The sequence below is a fragment of the Theropithecus gelada genome, chromosome 3 (assembly GCF_003255815.1).
Source record: "Theropithecus gelada isolate Dixy chromosome 3, Tgel_1.0, whole genome shotgun sequence".
Taxonomy (NCBI): Eukaryota; Metazoa; Chordata; class Mammalia; order Primates; family Cercopithecidae; genus Theropithecus; species Theropithecus gelada.
In genome coordinates, this window is record NC_037670.1 from 161,948,999 (window position 1) to 161,974,425 (window position 25,427).

The 25,427-nt window shown below is 36.9% G+C and overlaps 1 protein-coding gene across 4 annotated transcripts in view; it reads right to left on the reverse strand.

The window, feature by feature from the left end:
- DGKI (diacylglycerol kinase iota) overlaps window positions 1-25,427 on the reverse strand; it is a 467,910-nt gene that overhangs the window by 43,866 nt on the left and 398,617 nt on the right. For all 4 annotated transcript variants that reach the window (XM_025379314.1, XM_025379313.1, XM_025379316.1 and 1 more), the window contains one exon: window positions 9,300-9,325. In XM_025379314.1, the coding sequence (XP_025235099.1) occupies window positions 9,300-9,325 (26 nt within the window). The remainder of the gene's footprint in view (window positions 1-9,299; window positions 9,326-25,427) is intronic.

Consider the following 25,427-nt stretch of genomic DNA (forward strand, 5'->3'; position numbering starts at 1 on the left):
GCATGGTGGTGCATGCCTGTAATCCCAGCTACTCAGAAGGCTGAGACAGAAGAATGGCTTAAACCTGGGAGATGGAGGTTGCAGTGAGCCGAGATTGTGCCACTGCACTCCAGCCTGGGTGACAGAGGGAGACTTTGTCTCAAAACAAAACAAAACAAAAACAAACAAACAAAAAAAGAGTATTCCCTCATCTCCTCCTGCCACTTACAATCAACCTTCAAAAGACAACTAGATAACTATCACAAACAAAGCATTCCAAAAAAACCAAAACAATCAAGGGATTATACGGTTACAATCAATAATGAGATGTAGTAAAGGGAAATGACCGATAACAGTAGGGTCAGGACACATAGAAAGCAATATAACCAGATTTTGGAAAGCCCAGGGCGGGTTGTTTTGTTTTGTTTTCTTAATCAGCAGCGAATTATCTATTTTCCTAGGATTTGTGAAAGCAGGCTAAGAAAAAATATGCTATCATTTTTATTTTTTTTCCTTTCAAAACACAGTCTACAGGGAACACCCAGCGAGACTACCACAAAAGGCCATCTTTTCAGCACATAGTAACTGAATCTCTTTGGACAAAGACCAGGAGTGACCTATCTTCTACAAGAGGGAACAATATTAATGAGGCTGCAATGGGATTCAAAGATCTGTAATGAAAGTTTCTGTTTGCCAACACCACATACTGCAGCAAATTTAACAGTAAGATTTGTATAGAGAGAATCAGTTCTGTGCCAGGGCACAGCACAGAATAAGGCAATGTCTCTATTCATTGAGTTTATAGTCAAATAAGAAAAGCAACATTACCCATGAGGAAAGAAAATTGGAACACACTCAAAAAAAAAAAAAAGTAGGCAATAAGGAAGGAGAAATCGTGGGCATTTAAGTTGTCAGGAAAATTCATCTTTGTTTGTCCTTAGTATCTACGGAGGTGGTTCCAAGACACGGAAATTAATGAGCATTGAGGTGAGACCTGAATGAAGGACAATGAAGGTGCCTGCCAGAGAGATGGTAGGAGGTGATCGAAACCTTATGGCTGAATAAAGACAAGAAAGGCGAGGTCTAGAGAGGGCCCCGCAAGCAGAGTAGAAGTAATTCTCTAAAGCTCTAAAGCAACATGAGCTAAACCAGGAAGAGAAAGAGCCTAAAAAATGAGCACTAAAAAGTTCAAATCTAATTAGAAAGTCAAGAGGGATTCTATAGGAAAAATCTGATATGGGGCAAAAAAAGGACACTTCAGCAACTTTACATTAATGATAGCCCAAAGTCATTGCAAAGTGACATACTGTGATGGTCAATATAGTAAGTTCTTCCTAGCAATGCAATTAAAGATCTGCACATATTTCCATCTATAACATCAGTCAAGTTTACTTTTTTTAGACGCAGTCTTGCTCTGTAGCCCAGGCTAGAGTACAGTGGCACGATCTCGGCTCTCTGCAACCTCTGCCTTCTGGGTTCAAACACTTCTCTTCCCTCAGCCTTCCAAGCAGCTGGGATTACAGGCATGTGCCACCATGTCGGGCTTATTTTTGTATTTTTAGCAGAGGTGGGGTTTCACCATGTTGGCCAGGCTGGTCTCAAACTCCTGACCTCAGGTGATCCGCCTGTCTCGGCCTCCCAAAGTGCTAGGATTACAGGTGTGAGCCACGGCACCCAGCCAGTATCTAACTTTCTTAATCTTCTTTACTCATATTCATCATAGTCATAATAATTATCTTCCTACTTGTGATAATCTCTAAGGGATTGCTACCTTTTGAGAATTCTACCTTTTAAAAAGATGAGTGTTATTGACAGGAGATTGGATCCCTATTTTCTTGATTATGACGTATGGGGCTATAAGAAGTGGATCCAAAATATATCTTTGAATTGTTTTTCTGTGTCAAGGCTTTTTCTTATTTATATGAATAAAAAATTCCCATCTTTAATAATCACTTTCTACCCAATAAAAAGGCCTCATACAATTATGCGGTCTTTATTTAACAAACAAAATCATTATTTCCTATTACATGAGCTCAAATTTCAGCAATGCTATTGACAGGCAGTACAGAGAAATGGTTGGGAAAGGATCTGGATCCAGATCACCTGAGTTCACATCCTACTTCTACCTTTTACGCAATAGGCATGTGGCCTTGGACAAATCATTTAATCAGTTTGTCCCCTAGTTTTCTCCTCTGTAAAATGAGAATAATAGGAGTATATACGAGATATTCCAGTAACTCAAGTATTACACAAAGTCTTCCAGAGATCATAAAAAGAGAAAATCCTTCCTAATTCATTTTAAGCTACAAATATCATATACATACTACACAATAGAAAGCAAAATTAAAGACTAATCACACTTATGAACATGGACATAAATATCTAAACAAAATATTAGCAAATCAAATCTAGCAATGTATAAAGGCAGTAAATATTATAACCAATTTGAGTTCTTCTCATAAATATGATATTGATTTCTATTTAAAATTCAAGTAGTAAAATGCACCCATATTAACAGACCAAAGGAAAAAAAAAAGTCATCTCTAAAGATGAAGAAAAGAGTATTCAATAAGATTCAACATCTGTTGAATTTAACACATTAGAGTGAAGGAAAATATCCTTATAAGAAATATCCACAAAACAAGTACTGCCACCTGCATCATGACCACCTGGCAGTGAACTTCTTTAATTGTGACTTCTGGATGCATCCACTTTGAATTCAGGAAAAAGTTAATGATGCCATCTCTATTACCAGTCAATACTGCACTGAAGGTTTTCACCAGTGCAGAAAGTGCCAGAAATATGTATACAAAGCATAATGATTGGGAAGGACAAAACAAAATTCTTTGTAGATGAGATTGCCTATATAGAATTCTCTTCCCACAAAAAGACCCTTGAGATAAAATTTATGAATTTAAACCTTTATCAGGAATATTGATAAAGAAACAAGATTTTAAAATTCAACTGCATTTCAATATGCCAGCAAAGACCACTTAGAAAATACAATTTTAAAAATACAACATACGAATTGTCACTAAAAATATAAAGTACCTAGGAATATATTTAACACAAAAATGACTAAACCATTCATGAAGGAAATTATAAAACTCTATTCATAGCCATTTTAAAAAGCCAATTAAATGTAAAGAGATGTAGCTTGGAATAAATAGATGCACTATCATAAAAATATCAATTTTCTTTATACTAATTTATAGATTGATGCAATTTTCATAAAAATTTCAACACAAAACTTGATAAACTAATTTTATAATTTATATGAAACAGGAAAAACTCGATTATAAACCAAGTCACTCCTGAAGAACAAATTACAGGATATATCCTCCAACAGATACCGGAACTCATACCAAAGTTATAACAACTAAAACAATAGTACAGGGATAGATATATTCATCAATATAACAGAAAACAGAACCTGGAGACTCACATTTACAGGGAGACAACAGGCTTTACAAGTCAGTGCAGAAAATAAATGATAACGAAATAGCTGGTTATGTATATGAACACAATCAAAATAAAATTTGACCTTTACCTCTTACCAAACCACAAAAATCAATTCCAAGTTATTAAATATGAAAGAAAGCACTCTAAAAATTTTATGAGACAATATCTTTATGATTATGCTTTGAAAGATTTCTTTTAAAAATACCAAAGGCATAAACCATAGAAAAACAATAATTTTACTATAGTAAAATAAAGAATATCCATCTATTCATCAGATGACATCAAAAAGAGCTCAAACAGATAAACCACAAACTGGAGAAAATTTGCAACACACATAGGCAACAAAACAATTTTTACCTAGAATACATAAAAAAGTTCATAAATCATTAAGAACACAACCAACCATGTGGGGAAGAGTGAGTAAAAGAAATAAAAAGACCTTTCATAGAAGAGTAAACACAAATGGCCTATATGAAAAGATGCTTGATCTCATATGTAATCATTGATTACAAATTAGATGCCATTTCATACTTTCACAAGACTAGCAAACATTTTTAAATTAGTTAATTTCAAGAGTGGGCTAGGATGTAGATCAATGGGAACTCTTATCCACTGAAGTTGGGAGTGTATATTAAAATGATCACTTTGCAAAACAATTTGTTATAATGCTATAAGTTAAATATGTATATAATCTACCACCTAACTTAAGCTATTCCCAGGCTTAAGCACATGTATACCAGAAAGAGTTACAAAAAGAGAATGTTCATAGTGATACTGTTTGCAATAGCAAAACAAAAACAAAACCCCAAGAAACCTGTTATTTATGTAAATATTCATTAGCAGATTGGATATATAAATTGTTATATACTCATACAATAGAGTAGTATACAACATGAACTATTGATGAAATGCATATGGCACTCATCCATAAGGATGAATCACAAAAAATATTCTTTTGAATAAAAGAAACAAATCACAACATGAGTCAATCTGTACAAATTCAAAATATGTAAAACTATATATACACACACATACACACACATATGGGAATACATATATGAGTTATATATCCACATATACATTCATATGTAAGATATGCATATATGTAGTAAAACAATAAGAAGAAACAAGGACACGATTAACAAAAAGGCAGAATAGTAGTTATTTCTGAAGGAGAAGGAAGGGGACATAATTAGGAAAGCAAATGACATGAAGCTCCCAAATTCCTACAAATGTTTTACCTCTTAGTCTGAGGGCCAAGTACACAGTAGTTCCTTTTGCTTATTATTTAAACTGAGCAGATAACATTTTATATATTTTATGAATAGTATCTATTTCAGTAATATACATGAAAGAAAAGTGAATGATGAGGTATAGCCATTGATGCCTCAAAGAGTTTGGGCCATGCCACAGTGTGTTTCATTGCATAACTATATTAATCCATTCTCATGCTGCTATTAAAGACATACTTGAGACTGCATAATTTATAAAGGAAAGAGGTTTAATGGACTCACAGTTCCACATGGCTGGGGAGGCCTCACAATCATGGCGGAAAATGAAGAAAGAACAAAGGGACGTCTTACATGGCAGCAGGCAAGAGAGAGCTTGTGCAGGGGAACTCACATTTACAAAACCATCAGATCTCATCAGACTTATTCACTATCACAAAAACAGTATGGGGGAAACTGCCCCACAATTCATTTATCTCCACCTGGCCCCATCCTTGACACATGGGGATTACTACAATTCAAGATGAAATTTGGGTGGGGACACAGCCAAACTATATCAGTAACCTACTGCCAAGTACAGCCGACTCCACGCCTGACAGTGGATTCATTCTTGAACACTTTACACTGGCGATTGTGGTTGTGACAATTTTATTTCCAGATAGCCATTACTGCAATTCATGTTCACTATGTTACTGTTGCAACAAAAAAAGCTGCCCTAGAATGTGACAGCCATAGTTGACAACTGGTCTAAGAGGTAGGACAGGAGAAGGATGCCTGCCTCAGACGTTCCAGTGGGGCATGCAGCAGATTGTTGGCACTTTCTTTTGAGAGGCAACTGATGCCTTTTAGTTTGTAAATGAACAGACATTAGTTGGAAGATGACCTGCCCTGAGTGTGCTGGCACAGGTAGCAGCAGTAAGGGCAGCATTCCAAGGATCCTGTAAAATAAGCAGGCTAAGGTGACAGAATAGAAGATGAGTTCTTAGAGCCAGGGAAGCAGCCTGGGCCCAGGAGATGGCTCCAGGAGCAATTTAAATGATGAAGTGATAGGCATTCAATACAGGGGAAACGCAGAGGACAGTGCAATCAATCACTGCCAAGCTTATCTTCTGACAAGGAGTGGGGCTCCAGTTTCCAGATGTAGCATTAAAACATAATGTTCCCACTGGGGTTTAGCATGGCAGGTTTCCCTGAAACTTCAGTTTCACTCAGTTAACTAATTATGAGAAAATGTGACATTGGTATTTACTTTTTCTACAGGGACAAATCATTCCCAGCAGGAGGGACATGTTGTTATTTTTGTTCTGCTTTGTTTTGTCATTAAAAAGAAATTAACTTACACAGTAGTAAATATACTCTTGTTGGAGGGGCGGGGGGAAGAATTATCTCCATAGTTCTCCCCATTCAATCATGTCTTTGGTTGGCGGATAAAAGAGAGTTAAGAGTTTTGTTGTTAGAATTGGGTCTGAAAATTAACTCTCTCACCTACTAGCTATGTGACCTTAAGCAAGTTATTTAAGCACTCTGAGCCTGCTTTTGCAGCTGTGAAACTTGGGGTGATGCATCGACTACAGAGTGTTATTTGTGAACGATGAAAGGACATAAAGCGGTTGGAGCACGCGAGCACAGTGCTTCTGCATAATAAGCACTCAATACAATTTAGCCTTTATTCTTAGTGACCCTGATGTGCTATTATATAAATATAGAAACAGTTTATGTGTCATTTAGACCTTGTGTTGCCAATTCTATATGACCACACATCTAATCATCAACTGAGCCTTTACTCTGGCACTATAAGCTACACGGTGTATTAAACATTTTACTCCTCCTCACCCCGATGTAATAACAGGTTTCCAGAGAAAATTTAATGAAAATGAAAAAAACGGTTATGCTCTCCCATCCTCTTTTAACTTTTCAAGGGCGGGACGTAATCCCGAGCAAAACATCACAGATAAACCTGTGCTTCCTCTTCTACCGCCTGAATGCTAGAGAATAATACTATGTTTGGGGTGCTTTTAACAAATCAGAAAGTGATTTTACAAATGATTTCTCAACTGAACTTGATACAATCCCATGAGGTACACAGTTTCTGATTAGCCCCATCTTACAGACAAGGAAAACAAAACAAACAAGATAAGGTCAATGACAAAGCCACTGTATTCAAGCTCTCTATGCAAGAGTACCATGAGAATGAAAAATACCAGGGTTATTGGACATGGCAAAATTAGATTTTTCCAAGAATAAGTTCTTGTCTTAGAGCCGAAGTGACTAGTTATTACAGAGGGAGGACTAGTTGAGGAAAGCAAACAAAATAGAAAATCAAGAGACATAGGTTTTATATTCCAATTTCACAATCCATTTGCACAACATGCCTTAAATTTTCTACCAATAAACTTGAGAAAAAAAAATTGCTACTTCTCACCTCTCTTACAAGTATATTGCAATGCCATTATTGTGTACAAATAATACGTAAGATTGATGCTATAACATTCAAGGGGTTTTATACTAGCCATAGTACATATGAGCTCTTAAAAATGTATAAATAGAAAGAAACATATTTTGAGTGGTAGATAGAAAATTCTGGCAATAAAGAAAAAAGATTTTTTTTCAAGAATATATGGGCTAGAAAATGATGAACAACTACATAAGATTAGGTAAATCATCACTATAATTTTGCATTATGTACTTGAACTATTTTTGGAAGTCACAGAAACAAACTAAGAGGTATGAACATGTAATAATTTTTTGAAGCCATGAAATTATAATGGACCTGTAATATCAATAATGTTTCTTCAACTAATCACATATAAGGTTCTTAAAATAATCAATTCTGAAGTGCTCTTAATCTTCCAAGCAAGTCTTTCTGGCAGCAGTCACCCTTTAGGACTTCAAAGGACCCTGACATATGCCACCTATTATTTCATAACCACTTAAGAAGTCTTAGTGGATTATCAAATTATAATTCACAAGTTTCCCTCAGCCACCATTTCTGTCTGAATGGGGAATAAATTCTTATAGACAGAAAGGCAAAGACAACCAAAAGTCATTAAAGGGAATCCTAGTTCAAAATAAAAACCAAACACAAGCTTCTAGTTTATAATGTGAACATGGAAGCCCAAGGGCCTACATAAATGTGCAAACACCTAGTAATACCAGCAGCAGTCAGCAAAATAGCACATAATAGCAGGTTGCCATTAGGTGATTGACTACCTAATTCTGACTTAATGGGCCTGAACATAATTTTCCCTATGATTCTTCAGAGAGAATAATACAATTTCGTTCCAGTATTCAGTCAGATATCACAATGTAGCAGTAGAAGAGGCCAGCCTAAAACTCCTTCTCCCTTTTCTTAATTCATTCATTTAATAAACTTTTTCATTGTTTGCTATTTGTTGGAAACTATATCAAAGAACTCACAGTCGAATAGAGAAAACAGGTAAATTAAGCATGAAATTTGTGCATTAAGCCCTAGAATGTAGAAAAATATTTGGCACAATGATAAGCAGATCAGCAAGCCCTCACAGAGGATGAGGTAAGGCGCGTAGAAACTGTCTATGTGGCAAAAGAAGAAGCCTCCTGTCAGAGAGAACAGTATGGATAAAAGCAGGGAGATGTGGAAAAGATGGTGAGCTCCAGAAATTAGATGTAGAATTAGATATAGTGTCACATGGCTGGAAAACAGATCATGGGTAGAAGAAGGGAAAAGATGGTAAATGAAGCAATAAGCTGTAGAGAAAGACAAATATTCCATTATTTAGTGCTTGCTAGTCCATGTTAAAATACAATATTGAAAAGCTGAACACAATTATTGGTTGGCTGGAAAGATTTCATTCTAAAGGCAATAGGAGCAGATTTTTACTATAGAGCAATCATTTTGGTGCCAGCCAGGTATACAGTGATCTAGGGAAAAGAAATCTAGAGGTATGGATACCAATTATGAGAGAATTTCCAAAGTCCAAGTAAGATACAAAGGGGCCCCAAACCAAAGTTCCATATAGCATATTTGTAAAACAACTGTATAGCACAACTGACTCATTGTAGCCACTTAACATTTTTGTGACTGATTGGATAAATGAACAATTCCAAAGGTGAGATGGAACAAAACAAGATATTTTCTCTTTTGAGTGAAATAGCTGTATCTTAAAATGCAAACAATTCATCTCAACTGGATAACAACAAATACCACTGACTGCTTGCCTTCCTTTCAGACTTTAGAGTGCTCTTTGCAAATGAGTGATTGGAACATGATCCCAGTATCCAATCTGGAAGGCACTGTAGGGAATACATACCATAAACTCTCATTTTAAGGATAAAAATCTGAGTCATAAAAATTACAGGACTAGCCCAAAACCACAAAAAGTTTCTGCTGATGGGACTGAAATCAGTCAGAATAAATTAAAGCTTCACAATATTTGTCAACCAGACTGGTTGGAACAGATTTGAAAGATATCAAATTCAGCTAGGGGGATTTAAGTTTTTAAAAGTGTTTGACATTTCACATTCGAAAACCACAAAGCCAACATCTTAGAGACATTTTCTTAAACAATTATTTGCTCTTACAATGAACTGCAAAGACCAGGGGTCAAGTTTTAATCCTGAATTGGTATAAATAAGACAGATGATTCTTACCATGATCTTCTGAAGAGACTGGTGACCTAAAAGGAAATAATAAGCATGATCAATATTTTATATGATAATTATAACAATAATCAAGAATTATTTCATGGTAATTATACCCCCAAATTGAATTAAATGGAAAGTCAATATAGTAGACAGTGTAATTAATGTGTTGATTGCATGGTATATTTCAATCAACAATTCCCAACTCTTACCTGGATTGGTTGGATGTTACAGGTTACTAAAATGTCAGTCTATGCGTGGTGTCCTAGGGCTGCAACAAACTTAGGTAAGTCTACATTTACCACACACAAAAAAGAGAACTCATAGAAATGTAGTATAGATGAAATCCTGTGATGTGTATTGCCCAAGGACACGGCTCCAGTGTAAATGCCAGGGATGTTAAAAAAAAGCACTAGATTGGGTGCCTGTAGATACAAAGAGATCTACTTGAACAGTATAAATTGAGACACAGGTAAAAGAAATGGCATGCACCCTTATCATTACCAGTTTTTGTTTCCACTCTTCATGGAATTTAATGTTTCAGTGAGCTGACCCTCTACTTGCTGCCTTATGTCTCAGAACATGGGAGAAACAGCATGAGGCAAGAAGGCAATCACTGGGGTTCCACAGAACTTTACCAACAACTTTTGCAAACTATATGTGAGTTCTGCTCTAATTATGGTAATCAGATCACAAATGAAAAATCATATCAACCCTAAAAGGCTTACTTCCCCTTTGTTGACTACTAGTTGAAATACTTTGAGTAATATAGACCTAAGTTTGGAAATGAATTCACCTCCAGCTTGAAGACTATGGCTTTGACTCACACTTATTCTTTTTTGGGGAGAGAGAGAGAGACATATAACGTTATATTCAGAGTTGTTGAAATTTTGAAGGGAAAGGCAAGAAGTCACACACTTCCCCTATTTTGAAGGAGTCCTCTTCTCTGAATGATTAGCTCACTCAAGTCCATAGCAGGGAAATGACCAAAGATAAACTCAAGAGTTTGGCAATAAAGCTGCCAATTACTATAACTAATATTTATGAGACATGAAGATAAACCTCAGGGCAAGAATCATCTAGTCAATACAAAAATGGTTGAAGATAATTTTTAGCTACTTGGGGATGCTTGATATGACTTTACCTACTGGTTAGTAATATTATTGTTTATTATATGAGTGAACAGTAAAGAATAAAGACAGTGGTAATGGAGAAAAGGCCTTGAACCTCAATGAGTGGCAAAGTATCAACTTATTTCAACTGTGCAAGTCTCTTAAAGTAGACTTTTTCATGAAAACTACAGATTCCCAAGATTTGGTGGAAAGAAAACTGGCTTCTGGGAGATGGACATGGGGAGTGGTGAGCAGAAACCTGCCACAATCCCTAAGTCAACGCTGCCCGAGAAACATCACTTGGCCTCCCTGGTGAGGGTTGATTTATCCTCCCATTGGATCCCCTTATTTTGTATCATCCACATACCAGCCTTTCTCACTGGGTTGTAACCCCCTTGAAAACTAAGGCTGTATCTTATTTAGAACAAGTGAGCCCTTAATTAAAATGTGTTGAGTTGAATTAATCTCAGTTCTGTCACACTGATATTCAGACTGACACATTCTGGAGCTTCCCAAAAAGTCATCATGTTACTGTCAAACCATCTTTAGGACAAGTTTGCCTGCTCCTAGGTCAGCTGCAAGAAAAAGTCCTAGAGAATGTGCTTGAAGCTCCAATTAGTTATAATGTGGACACTCTCAGAGCCAAAGGACATCAAAAGCACCCAGAAACAGAGACACCCATATTCTGCCTTAATAATTAGAAAAACTAAAGTGTGTCAGGGGGGTAGTATTGAATGAGAGGTGAAATGAAATTAGAAGCTGAATCTAAAATAAAACCTATATTTTAAATAAAATAAGCTAATTTCTTCAGCTGTTTAGGTCATAATAGAGTCAGTCACAAGGAAATATCTTTCCTCCTGGTGTTTGCTGATGAGAAGTAAGTAAAAACGTGTCTTGCATTGTTTGCAATTAATTTGTCACAGAGCTACAGGAAGAAAGTAAAATTCATGCCAAAAGACAACTAAATGTCTCAGGTGGAGAGCTTGTGAAGCAGAGTCTTTGCTGGCTTTCTGCAAAAGCAAAACACTGATATTCAATCTGAAAAATTCCAGATGGCTCCGTTAGAGTCCCAAGGGGATGCATTCTGCAGTATGTCCAGGCAGTGGATAAAATATCAATTTCAGAGTGTTTTGTGAAAATTAGTCATGTTGAGTTTCCATGTTGAATGTCTCCCATATGCCTGGCTTTGTGGAATTTTAAGACATATGGAGTATTTCCATCCTCACTCAGTATTTCACCTTTCGCTGCAACAAGTTACTGCATTGTACTACTGAGATGTGCACATCATCCGTTATTGCTGGAAATTGGCATAAAAAGTTAGCTCACGGGTGGATCACCTGAGGTCAGGATTTCGAAACCAGCCTGGCCAACATGGTGAAATCCCATCTCTACTGAAAATATAAAAAGTAGCTCGGTATAGTGGCAGGTGCCTGTAATCCCAGCTACTTGGGAGACTGAGGCAGGAGAATCACTTGAACCCGGGAGGCAGAGGTTGCAGTGAGCCAAGACCGTGCCATTGCACTCCAGCTTGGGTAACAAGAGTAAAACTCTGTCGAGAGAGAGAGAGAGAAAGAGAGAGAGAGAGAGAGAAAGGAGAGAGAGAGGAAGAAAGGAAGGAAGGAAGGAAGGAAGGAAGGAAGGAAGGAAGGAAGGAAGGAAGGAAGCAAGGAAGGAAGGAAGGAAGGAAGCAAGCAAGCAAGCTAGCTCGGGAGAGAAGAAATATTCTGAAATCAGCAATATAAGTAGTTATTTTAACAACAGAGGTTGTATCCCAGAAACAGATAATTATCTTAAACCTGACAACTGAGGCATGCAGGAAAGCCCCCCGGTTATTCTTTTCACCACACCTGAAAGACATGTGGTTTTATCCCAGACTGTTTATTTTTCTACTATGTATACTTTATCTTGGAGCAAGTATCTGGCCTTACAATGTAAACCATTACTAGCATTCTTATAGCTGTCCTCTACTTCTTTCCTGATCATGAGTCCTTTAGCTACAGAATATTTATATTTGTTTCTGCTTTGTTTTTATTTATGTTGGTACTTTCTACATTTTATTTTGCTTAAATGCAGCAAAATAATACAAAACAAAACTTCAAGCCGTGCATTTAAAAATATTTCTCCTATTAAGCCTAAATCATTATTATTCAGGTTTGACTCTCTCCATTCATGTTGATTCAATTTATTACTTGAGACCCTATTATTACCAGGCCATGTGCCAAGGGAAGGAGACACAAAGAACAATTTCAGGGAACTCATAATCTAGTGAAAAAGGAAAATACGTAAACAAATGATTATAATGTAAAAAATATATAATGATCAAAATATATATGAAGCAAAGGGGTAGCACAGAGGACAGAGAGATTGATTCAGTATGAAAAGTGTGAAAGAAGGCTTAGAAAAGCAAGAATCATCTGAACTTCGCTCTGAAGAATAAAGAGGAGCTTATTAGGTAAGTTAGGAAGGAGAAGAACTCCAGGCAGAATAGCAATAGATGTGTGAAAGGAGTACAGATATGAAATTGCATAGAATCCTAACAGATATATAAGTAACTCAGTATTGCTAGAATGTAAAGGAGTAACAAAAGCAAGGACTTGAAAAATAAGTGGCAGGGGCCATTTCATACAGGGCATGTGGGGCCCCTATGAAGTGCTTGCAATTTACCTTCTAAGCTAAACGGAGCAAGCTTGTGAGGCAGAGAAGTCACACATTCTGGAATGAGCAGGCAGTGGAGAGTGAACCATAAAAGAACAAGAAGACAAATTAAAAGGCAGAGGTCAAGTTAAAGACTGTAACTGAAAAACTTCCACGTTATTAACACAGAAAAAAAATTTCCTCTGCCCTTCAATTTTTTTTTTTTTTGAAACCCATGGAAAATGACAGGGTGGATGAGAAATAGTAAAAGAAATACCCTCTTTGATTAAATTATTTATAAGCCAAAACCATCATACATGAAGAAGAGCTACCAAGTACAGTCAAAATAGAGCTAAGTTTTAGGGAAACAGATAACTTTGATTTTAGTCAGCTAAAGATATATAAACTATTTTATACACAACAAAACCTATGGCAGAAAGCCTTCCACTTTGAGCCAGGGTGTCCTGCTAGCCAGAAGTAGACCCAAACCTAGAAGAGGTTGCTGCTAAGTAAAAGTTTGAAGATAAGACAGACAAAGTCAAACTTAAGAGCAGCACACCAAATCACTAAGCCCAATCATCCATCCCAAACTAGAAGCTCAAAACAAAACAAAAAAAACAACAAACAAACAAACAAACAAAAAACAAAAAAACTCACCCAATGCAAATATTACAAATAATAATGGGAAAAAAACAGCATGACATCTATGCAAAAATACCAGAGGAGAAAACAAAACACAGGCAAAGAACACACTAAAAAGATGATGGCATAAAGCAGATAAAAATTATTAATAAATCTTTGTGAAATTTAGAAATGGAGGGAGGGAAGGAAGGACGGAAGAAGGGAGGGAGAGAAGGAGGGAGGAAGGGGTAAATAGAGCATTTGTGAAATGTAAACTTAAAGAAGAAAAATGATCAAGAAACAGTCATAGGGAGGTGAAAAGAGCAAAAGTCTGCCCAGAGTCTTTGAACTAGTTGTTATTAAAGAAACCTGTGGCTTTTTCCACTGTGGCACCACTGCACTGGGGGAAAAAAAAAGATTAAGAGAAGATAAATAATAATTAAAACTATATTAAGATATGAAACATTGATGAAAGAAATTGAAAAAGATACAAATAAATGGAAAGACATCTCATTCTCATGTATTAAAATAATTAGTATTGCTAAAATGTTCATATTTTAAGCAATTTAGAGATGCTATGTAATTCCTATCAAAAAACCAAAGACATTCTTCACAGATTAGAAGAAACAATCCTAAAATGTGTATGAAACCACAAAAGACCCTGAAGAGCCAAAGCAATCTAGAGCAAAAGAACAAAGCTGGAGCCATCACACTACCTAACTTCAAAATATTTTACAAAGCTATAGTAACCAAATCAGCATGACACTGGCATAAAAACAGACAAGTAGAACAATGGAACAGGATAGAGAGCTGGAAAATAATAAATCTACATGTTTGCAGCCAACTGATTTTCAATAAAGGCTCCAAGAATACATAATAAGGAAAGGACAGTCTTTTCAATAAATAGTGTGGGGAAAAGCAGATATCTAAATGCAGAAGAATGTAATTAGACTCTCACCGCACAGCATGTGCAAAAATCAACTCAAAATGGATTAAACAAAGGGGATTAAAATATAAGTCTACAAATGATGAAACTGCTAGAAGAAAATGGAAAAGCTCCATGACATTAGTCTGGGCAATGATTATTTTGGACATGACCTCAAAAGTACAGGCAACAAAAGAAAGAATAGAGAAATGGAATTACCTCAAATTCAAAAGCTTCTACACAGCAAAGGAAACAATCACCAGCGCAAAGAAACAACCTACATAATATGAATTTTCCTCAAAAAACAAAACAAAAACACAACTACCATATGATTCAGCAATCATATGGTAAATATTAAAAGTAAATATTAAAAGAATGTGAAACCAGCATGCTGAAGAGATAGTTGCATTCCCACATTTATTACAGCACAATTACCAACAACCAAGATATGGAATCAACCTAAGTGTCCATCAACATATAAACGGATAAAGAAAATATGGTATATATACACAACGAAACACTAGTCGGCCATAAAAAGAAGGAAATCCTGTCATTTGCAACAACATGAATGAACCTGAAGGGTATTATGTTAAGCTAAATAAGCCAGGTAGAGAAAGACAAATACTGCATGGAATCTAAAATGTTGATTTCACAGAAGTAGAGAGTAGAATGGAGGTTACCAGAGGCTGGGGCATTTGAGGGTGAGGGAGATGGGAGAGATGCTCATCAAAGTAGACAAAGTTACAGTTAGATAGGAAGAATAAGTTCAGGAGATTTACTGTATAGCATGCTGACTATAGTTAAGGACGATACACTGCATTCTTAAAAAATACTAAGAATAGATGCTAAGTGCTCTCACAACAAAATTAATACTATGCATGGTAATGCATATGCTAATTAGCTACATAATTAATGGTTATATATACTTCGCAACATCATGTTATATACAATACATAATTTTATGTCAATTTTAAAATTATTTTTAAAGAACTAGAATAATAGCTGGGCATGGAGGCTCACACCTGTAATCCCAGCACTTTGGGAGTCCAAGGCAGGTAGATCACCTGAGATCAGGAGTTTGACACGTGCCTGGCCAACATGGTGAAACCCTGTCTCTACTAAAAAAAAAATACAAAACTTATCTGGGCGTGGTGGCACGTGCCTGTAATCCCAGCTACTTGGGAGGCTGAGGCAGGAGAATTGCTTGAACTCAGGAGGCGGAGGTTGCAGTGAGCCAAGATTGCACCATCGCACCCCTGCCTGGGCAACAAGAGCAAAACTCCGTCTAAAAATAAAAACATTAGAATAATATGTAGCTACATATTTATAATTATATACATATATATTTTATTTAGAATTTACTCTTCCATGAATCTTGATCTGAACATTTGCTGGTGAAAGTATCCTTCCCAATATTAACCCTGCTTATGAGAATATCCATATTGTCTCTAAAATAAAGACGACCTTTCACACTAGGATACACAGAGAAACTTGAAAAAAAGGGAAGTTTTGGGAAAACAAAATGCTATTTAAGATAGAATATTATGTAATTTAACTGGTGAAAATTAAAATATTTTTATACTGAAACCAGCACAGTCATATTATGGACCCAAAAGCAAAAGTCCCTTGAATTTCTAAAGTCACAAACTTCAAATAAACAAAGAAACAGAGAAAACAAAACAAGACAAAACAGAAATCTGTGTTTGAGGCAGTCAGCTTCAGACGAGTCTCCAGGTTCCCAAGGAAGGAAGTTTGTTCCACTGGAACAGGGGTGTTGTCATGGCAGTCTGAATATATGAAATTATCCAACTAAACACAGCTATAATATCTTGGAATGAATCATTTTATTAGATTAATATAGAGAGATATCACAAATCAGGGCACAAGACATTCAGCACATATTGGCTAGTGGCTGCTGCATTATAGACAGCATTCTATCTAGACTCTATTATCATTAAGACACAAAGAATCTCTAAGAAACTCAAAGATACTTTTTTTAGATTGCCTTCGATCCACAATTTTTCCTTCAAAGCCTCTTATCTTTCAAGTAGATCTTAAAGGACTACGGTTACAAGGCTTAAGGACATTGAAAAATGTGCCCAGTTTTCTACCAGCAAAGAGCAATACACAAAGGCAAATGAGTATTATATTTGGGAAGGCAAAGGTCTTTAAAAAGTATTGCATCTCTTATGATGTTTTACCATTTTTAGTCAATAAACTTGGAACTGAAATAAGGGGTGTCATGACTATTTCAGTCTTTATATCTGGTATAATATACTTTGCAATAGGTTTTAGACATGTGCATTTTCTTGGTAATCTCCATGAAATGATCAAAACTTACAAGCTCATCCTAACACAATATCCTTTTTTATTTGAATAACACTGTCCTGTTTTCTTTCCTTTTATTTTTTTTAGACTCTCTTTTTTCTTTTTCTTTTTTCTTTTTTTCATCTCATGGGTTTAACTCAAAAGCACCCATGGCTTCCCTACTTGGCCCTCCCTCAGAATGGCTACATCATTTCCTTCTTTGGAGATAGGATGTCAGTAGATTATCCATTTTAGTCTCTCCTAAAGAACAGAGAATAGATTAGATAAATATTGGGGATGCATCTACATGGGACTCTTACTTTCTGTAAAGAATCATCTACAAATGAATGTCTGTCTCCATTCCCAGTGTCCCCAACACATATACCTTCTACTTAACACTGCTAAACCATCACCTGGTGGGGAGTTGGCCAAGGGATGGGGCCACCACATTGAGAAGGGTGTAAGATAAACATGCAGGACAGGTATGACAGCAGTGTCTGAATAGGCGTGAGAGCAGAGATTCGTATTCCGAAAACAGTCAGCAGTAGGATACTTCCCTAGGACCACAGACTGTGGATGGAGTAGGAGAGGTGGGAGATACTCATCTAATTCACAGGCCTGACTGAAACAGCCAAGGCCCCTTCATTCTCTGGTTACCATGCTGCAATAACAATAGGAAACAAAGCAGGAATGCTGGGCAAGCTAGACACCGTGCTCCTTCTACACCCTACACAGCACACTACAAATAAGTACACCACTCCTTGTTATGGAGTTCCTGCTGGGGAACAAAGCAGCACACGTATGTCCACACACTGAAAACAACTCACTATATGCATATTTTATTAAATTTCCCCTTCATGCCTGTCTTTCCTCTTTACTGTCTAGCTTTGGGGATGAGAACCACAGCTAAAAGACCACTTTCTATAAACATCAGGTGATCATCCATCCTACTCAGGAAGAGAAAGAGAAGCTCTTTATATCAACTCTGAATGTTCTTTCTTTCTCGTTTCAGTCATTTACTTTTATTTCTTTTCCGCTCTCCTGACCACAGCCCTGAGAGTTTCCTGGACTTTCTCATTTACCTTTGTCACAGTTGGGTGGAATCCAGTCTTTCCTGGATAGAACAGCCTCCCATCATGTGCTCACACTTTTTCCTATGGTGAACATGTAAGAATGTTCATGCCTGGTCAGCATTCCCCAGGTTTGACTTTCCTCCCTGCTTTCTTGAGCCATGATGCTTGTCCTCTGTGAAACTCCTATGTAGTCCCAAATGAAAACTGATTTCCCAGTTGGGCATTCTCTCCAGGCACATTTCAAGAGTCTGCATCACAACTGCAGAAACATCATCTTTGGTTTTTTTCTGTTTTACCATGAAGTGGCGATGCTACACAAATTCCATTTATTTCCTAAAACTGTTGGTAGACAAGGATCTTCATTTAAATCAAGTAAGGAAAGGTATGATTTACTGTACTGTGAAAGCATGGCTACAGATTATCATGTCTGGGCAATAGCTTTCTTCCCTTGAGCATCTCTCAAGGGTGCTTTGCCTATCCTGGAGAACTAGTTTGCCAGGCCTATGACATCATTTGGAGGACCTAAGGGAGAAAGAGCGAGACTACGGATCTATGTCACATCTTCACCATTATTACTTTAGCCCCAAAGCATCTCTAATTAGGTAAAACAGGACCAGAAATCTCACAGCACTGCAAATCTCCATCGACTACATAATCCTCTCTTTGTTTGCTTTTGGTCCTTCTAATTATGAATATTTCTCTTGAAACAATGAACAAAGCACATACAGTAAAAGAGAGCAGGCGAGAATGAGAGTGAGAGATGAAAGTTACAGCAACCACACACAGTGGCATTGAAATGAGAGAAAGACAAACACATTCTCTATTCAAGTGGCCACAAACCCATTCAGGGAATGCCAAGCAGCCTCAAAGGTAACATTCACGACCAACAGAGGGAAGGGGTGCAGAAAGAGCAAAATGGAAGGAAGAAGACAGAGATGAGCATTGGTGTGGAGGGAAGGAAATAATTTCCAGCATGTAAATAATAAAGACTGCTTGGTGAGTTCTTCATTTGTTACAAACTTCTACCAATTCCCTTTATTATCATAATTTCCCAGTCTTTAAGACTCTCCTACTCAAATATACGCATTGATGATCCCCGTGTGAGCAGTGCTTGAAATATCTTCTTGTTGTTGTTGTTTTTAAATAGATTCCTATTTTTAGGTATATTTGGCTTTTAGAAAATAGCACTGTTGAGGTTGGGGAGATATTGGTCAAAGGTCATATAATTACAGTTCAGCAGACTAAGTTCAAGAGATCCATTGTACAACATGGTGACTTTGGTCAATGATGATATAATATATTCTTTAAAAATGCATAGAGAGTGCATTTTGAGTGTTCTCACCACAAAAATAACTGTGTGATGTAATACATTCATTGATTAGCCAGGTTTAGACATTCAACAATGTATATGCATGTCAAAAAATCATGTTGTACACAATAAATACATGCAATCAGTCAATTAAAAAGTTTAAAAACTAATTTTTAAAAAAACGTTGTTTTACCTTTAGCATTTACAATTCCGTTCTTTCTGTATACCCTCCTCAGTTTGCTGAGTCTCCTGAACGTCTTTCGAGTTTAAAATTGTACTGCCACCTACTGTTAACTTTTAAGAACTGCAACAAAATGAGGGCAAAGGAGTTTGAAATCTGAGGAGAGAGATTGAGGAAGAATGGGCAAAAGTGGACAGTGGACACAGAAAAGAAATAGATAAAATAAAGAGACGGAGTTGGAAAAAATAATGCTTCACAAGCTTATTCATCCTGACAATGTGACCATTGCATTTTAGTATTTTGTAGACAAAATGAAAAAAGAAATAATTAAACCCAGCACAGTTGTGAAACAATAAAGGATGGGTGGCTTGCCTTTAGAAATCAGTCTCTGCAATATAGTTGCCAGCCCAATCTCTAAAACCAGGGTGAAGAAATAGAAAAGGCACATTATTCTAAAATCCAGCCAACGGAGACATACCCGGAGAGCGAGGAGGAAGGGCCCTTTAGAAAAAGCCAAGCTGCCGGCTTTATCCTAGTGACTCTGGGAACCCTGGCCAACAGTTTCCGTTGAGACATAATCCATCTGGATTTTGTGAATGTGGACTTCTTTTTTTTTCTTTATAAGCATAAGTTGAAACATGAGGGAGCTCTGGATTGTGAAGGCAAGTCACATGAGGGCCACGTTTAGTCTTAGCACGTGGGGCTTATAAGGAAGGCACCTCACTTATCTCGTGATCCCGGATATGCAGTATCTCCCTGTGGTAACTGAGTAAGGACTCAGCCACAGCTAGTTATTTTTAGGAAATCCAAATAAGGACTTCTGATCCCAGTTTTAGAAAATGGAAGACAAAACTAGGCGGGGTTGGAAGCTGCTTTGGCACCTCTGAAGATAACTGTAACATACCCAAAAGCTTTCCCGACAACATCTCCTCCCATCCCACCCTTCTCAGGAGCGAGTGGGAACAGAATCTAAACAGCGTCTGCTTCCTCCTGACTCTAATGTGTCTAAAGACAAGAGAGTTTCTCACTTATAGATCAGTTCAAGGAGCTCTGTGAAAAAAAATATAATGAATGCAGATAAATCATAGTAATATTGAAAACAAGAAATTAAAATGGGCTCGACAGACTGTGAGAATAATTCAATTACTCCAGTGTTAGATATTAAAAACTGCTGTGTACTTAACTCGATTCCAAGAGCTGTGGGAGGCACTTAACTTATAACATTTCATTTCCACCTTTAAGGAGATTCTAAGGGAATCATGGATTAAGACCAGCATCTCACAAAGTATTGGAAAAAACTGTTAGAGGATTGTTGTTCTTACGTGTGATGCCTGGCACAATCATCCAGAAAAGTTAAAAAAAAAAAAAAAAAGAAAGAAAAAGGCAGGGGGGTAGGAAATGTGGTCTCTATCTCCCTGATTTCCAAATACATAGTGCTAGCACGGTGTTGAGATATCTTTTGTTCTGATCTTCTTAGAGTTGGGGATTCAGAGGGCCCCAGAAGTACCTCAAAGAAGCCCCATGCCCTATATAACTCCCCAACCACCACCATTTCCAGTACGAAGATGACATCCCTTTCACATTCCTCAACCCCACGCTGAATATGGTAAGTGATTATTGCTCCAAATCCCAGCAACTTCAGATTTGCAGGCAAATATTTTTGAAAGTATTTCAAAATGATCGCTCTTTCATACTTTAGATCTGTTTAATCATATTATTCACCTAAGGCAGATACATTGAGAAAACAAGAGTTGGTGGAAGTTGGAGAATGCAGCAAATGGACCAACAGTCTATTCTGGAGGTGAGTGCCTGGGAACAATTCTTCCTCGTCACTTTTCCTATCACTGTGCTCACCAACAGTGCCTACATCTTCCTAGACCCACCATACTTACCTTTTACTTTCTCACTTGTGAAATACCAACATTTCTCCAAGTCAGGCATTCAAGTGCGTCTTTATTATTTTGATCTGTGAATTCCCTGGATCAAGCATATTTATATTCAAATTTGAAATATAGAAATGGAATCTACAGCCTACCAAAAATGGCCAACATTTTACATATTATTTTGTTATCACTATTATTTTGTTATAATTTGATAAGTACTAGGTTTAGTATAGCAATATAAATAGACATGTATCTATTTTGGTTTGACAGAGCGCCTTTTCTATCAAGGGATGTTGTATGAATGGAACATCCTTCCATTCACCCGAAAAGCCTGCCTTGTTGAATGCCTACCATTCTAGGTATGGTGCAAAGTGCTATGGAGACAGAGGGAGAAATGCACAGTTTGGTCATCCAAGGAACTCACATGCTTTAAAGAGGGATCCAGTCAATACTGCCTCACATTCACAGTATTCCTGAAGTGTGAATAAACATGGCTGCCAGTTTTACAAATGTCAAAAAAAAGCCACTTAACACTAATATTTCCTCATGTTCTAATCATTGGCAAAACTTGGAACTCATGGCAATGAAAGGCGAGAATTTCCTGGGATTATTTCAGATAAAATGGATGTTTAACATTAAAGTAAGTTTGTTTGTTTTTCTTTTAATGTCATTCAAAAATAAGATCTGGTATGCAGGGAATTCTGTTCTGACTCTTCCACTAGCTGAACTTGGAGAGGCAAATTTAAATCCATTTCCTCCGAGTGGTTTAGGGCCTCCATATGCATAACTGATTGAGGAACAATTATAAAAATAACAAAGCAAAATCTCTTATTAAATATTTTACACACCCATAGGAACAGAGTGTTATTATGTGCTTGCCAAATAGACTAACTCACCAATTCATTTCAAACTTGAGGTAAGTCAGGAAGAAAAAGAAGAAGAAAGGGTCAGCTATCCTGTATTTTTCCAGCTGGAATGATTATTCGGGGTGAGCAAGATTGAGAGCAGTCAAAGGTAAGTAGGGACGTCAAAGGCAGGTAGAAATGGGACCCAACTATCTCAGTGAAACAGATGCCAGGAGCCATCTTTATCCTGACAGCACTGATTTCATCTCTAAGATACATTTCAGCAAAACCTGCATCCCACTAAGAAGATTAATTTTCTCCCACTTATCTGATTGTGACGTTCAAAGAATATTTCCAAAATCAAAATCGCTGTCCAATAGTCTGTCTTCCTGCTGAGAACCTGAAGCTTTCACAATAAGCACAATTACCCTTTGTATTAGGTTCAGGCCATAACCTAATGTCCAGAAGAAACTGAACAAAGAAAATAGTTGAGGACCAGAGAGGAATGAAGTTATTTCACTCATAATCAGTCTAGCATATCTGAGTTTTCAGAACAGAGGAGGTTTCTGGGCTTTATTTTCTTGATATAGTGATTCAGAATTGCAATTGCAGACTATACTAAAAAGGCCAGCTTTTTGGTTTAAAGTATTATTGGGTGTTTTGATATCTCCAAATAATTTTGGTTGACCAAATTTCCTTAAGCACATACAACATACAGGGATGCTGAACTACATCGAGTGTTTTCCATTATTTGAGAGACATTTCTGGTTTACACAATGAGGAAGGACAAATACTTATCTGTTCATATGTAAAAGATGAAGAAAATACACATAGAACCCCTAAGAAGCCTATTTTCTTTTCTTTGAGGCTGACATTTTCATTAATTCTTTAAATATTCATCCTTTCTAGAAGTAAAAATGTTAAACCTAAAAAAGCAGCAAATTCTATTTCATCTTGTTTCCAGAACACTCTACACATATATCCATAATAGCACTTATTAGTAGGAATTGTAATAATTGGTCTAATATTTCCCCTTTAAATATAAGCTCTTCAAGGGCAATAATTATTTCTTCTTTAGTTTTATATCTTCAGTGCCTGACTTCAATCACTGAAGGTGCCCAATATTGACTTGTTCAATACATGATGGACTGAATCATTTACTGAAATCATCCTATTTCTTAGGATTCAAATGAAATCACAAATCAGACCTCACACATTATAGTTAAACATTTGCTAGCATTATCTTTCCTTGTCGCGAGAAATCCTCTGCCAATCATAAAAACCCATTAGTCCTGTGTAGCTGATAGGGTACCAGATGCCTGCTTAGACACAGTTATCTGGAGTGAATATCTGCCCTCTGTGTGGTTCACTACACTGTTTCCCCTGTGTCTTAGTCTAGTGCCAAGATATTATTTGTGTGACAGTCCGTTTTAGTTCTTTCAGGCCTAGGACTTGGGGACACTGAGAAAAAGTACACCTCTTTCAGTCATTTGGGGGTTTCTCACAAACTACAAAATCTAAGAACCAGAAAAAAGTTATTCTGATTCAGAAACAAAAGCAGTGTCTCCTAGCCCCTTTACCTGCCTGCTCTTAACCCATCTGACTCAGACTTGAGTCAGTCCTTTTCTCACAGAAAACTGAAGAATAATACATCAGAGTTTTCATTCCATGCCTATTTTCTTATCTCATAGATCCTCAAGTGGCAAAATTCTTCCTTACAACTCAAATAGATTTGATCTGCTAAAATTTAAGTTAATTCCCTCCTTATTAATCTTCTGCCAAATGAAATATAGTCTTGTCACTAATCGTGGTGGTACAATTAATGATAAGAGCAAATACATTTCCAGAATCATGTAATTTTAAATAGAACTTCCTTGAACCTTGAAAATATTTTTTTTTAACTTAAAGACAAAATCATTATGGTCCTAGCAGTAATAATGTCAGTCAACCACTTCTCACCAATTCATTTCAAAATTGGTTCTCAAATATTCGTTATTATGTTCACAGGTTTTGAAGACACTGTACACATTATGTATCCTACTTTGGAATTACAGTCTTTCCTATAGGACCTGCATATAAGTAGGCATATGTATATCTTTCTTAAAATTATAATGTTTCTAAATGGAAACAGTCCATAAAAATGCAACCAGTTCCAGTAGTGATAGAAATCTAATTCATCCTCTTTTTATTAATTGCCTCTCACTCTGCCTGAGAAAAAGGGAGGTTGATGGATCTAAGGGACGATTTTAAAGTTTAAAACCATGGGAAAATGCTGAGAAGATCCAACAGAGCCAGGTCAGTTGCAATTTGGAGGGGAAAGGGCTGCTTGGCACAGAAATGCCCTGAGTGACTTGGAAAGCATTGTGGGTATATGGGGAAAGCACTGTGGGTATATTTCTGTTTTCATTACTTTTTTCTTTTAAATCAGACTTCTCAGAATTTTGTCTTATTTATCTTTTCAAAGAATTATTTATTTATTTATTTTGTATTACTTTTTTTTTTTTTTTTTTTTTTTGAGATAGAGTCTCACTCTGTCGCCCAGGCTGGAGTGCAGTGGCGCGATCTCGGCTCACTGCAAGCTCCGCCTCCCGGGTTCATGCCATTCTCCTGCCTCAGCCTCCCAAGTAGCTGGGACTACAGGAGCCCGCCACCATGCCTGGCTACTTTGTATTTTTAGTAGAGACGGGGTTTCACCGTGTTAGCCAGGATGGTCTCCATCTCCTGAACTTGTGATCCGCCCGCCTCGGCCTCCCAAAGTGCTGGGATTACAGGCGTGAACCACCGCACCTGGCCAAAAATTTTATTTTCGGTTCATCATCTGTCTGCTTTATTCTCCTTGTCACTGATTTCTCTTGTTATCTTTTTTTTTCTCCCCTCTCATTTCTTTATGCTGGGATTCTTTTTCCAATTTATCAAATTGAATGCTTTGCTTATTTGCACACAATCATTTTTCCCTTGATAAATGAATTTACAGTCCTAAATCATTCTACGAATACCACGTTAGCAGTGTCTTGAAAACACTAATAAGTAGCATTTTCAGTTCTAAGAATTGAAAGTTTCTCTTTTGATTTCTTTTTATGTAGTGAGTTATTTGGCACTGTCAACAGGGTGTTAAAATTGAACCTTTCCTATCTCCCAAGTTGACTGGGGCCTTAAAGCTTAAAGCAACAGATGCTGATCATACCTAGATTATTACAACAAGTGTTCAGGGCCGTTTCAATTACTCATAAATACTCTAACTGGGAAG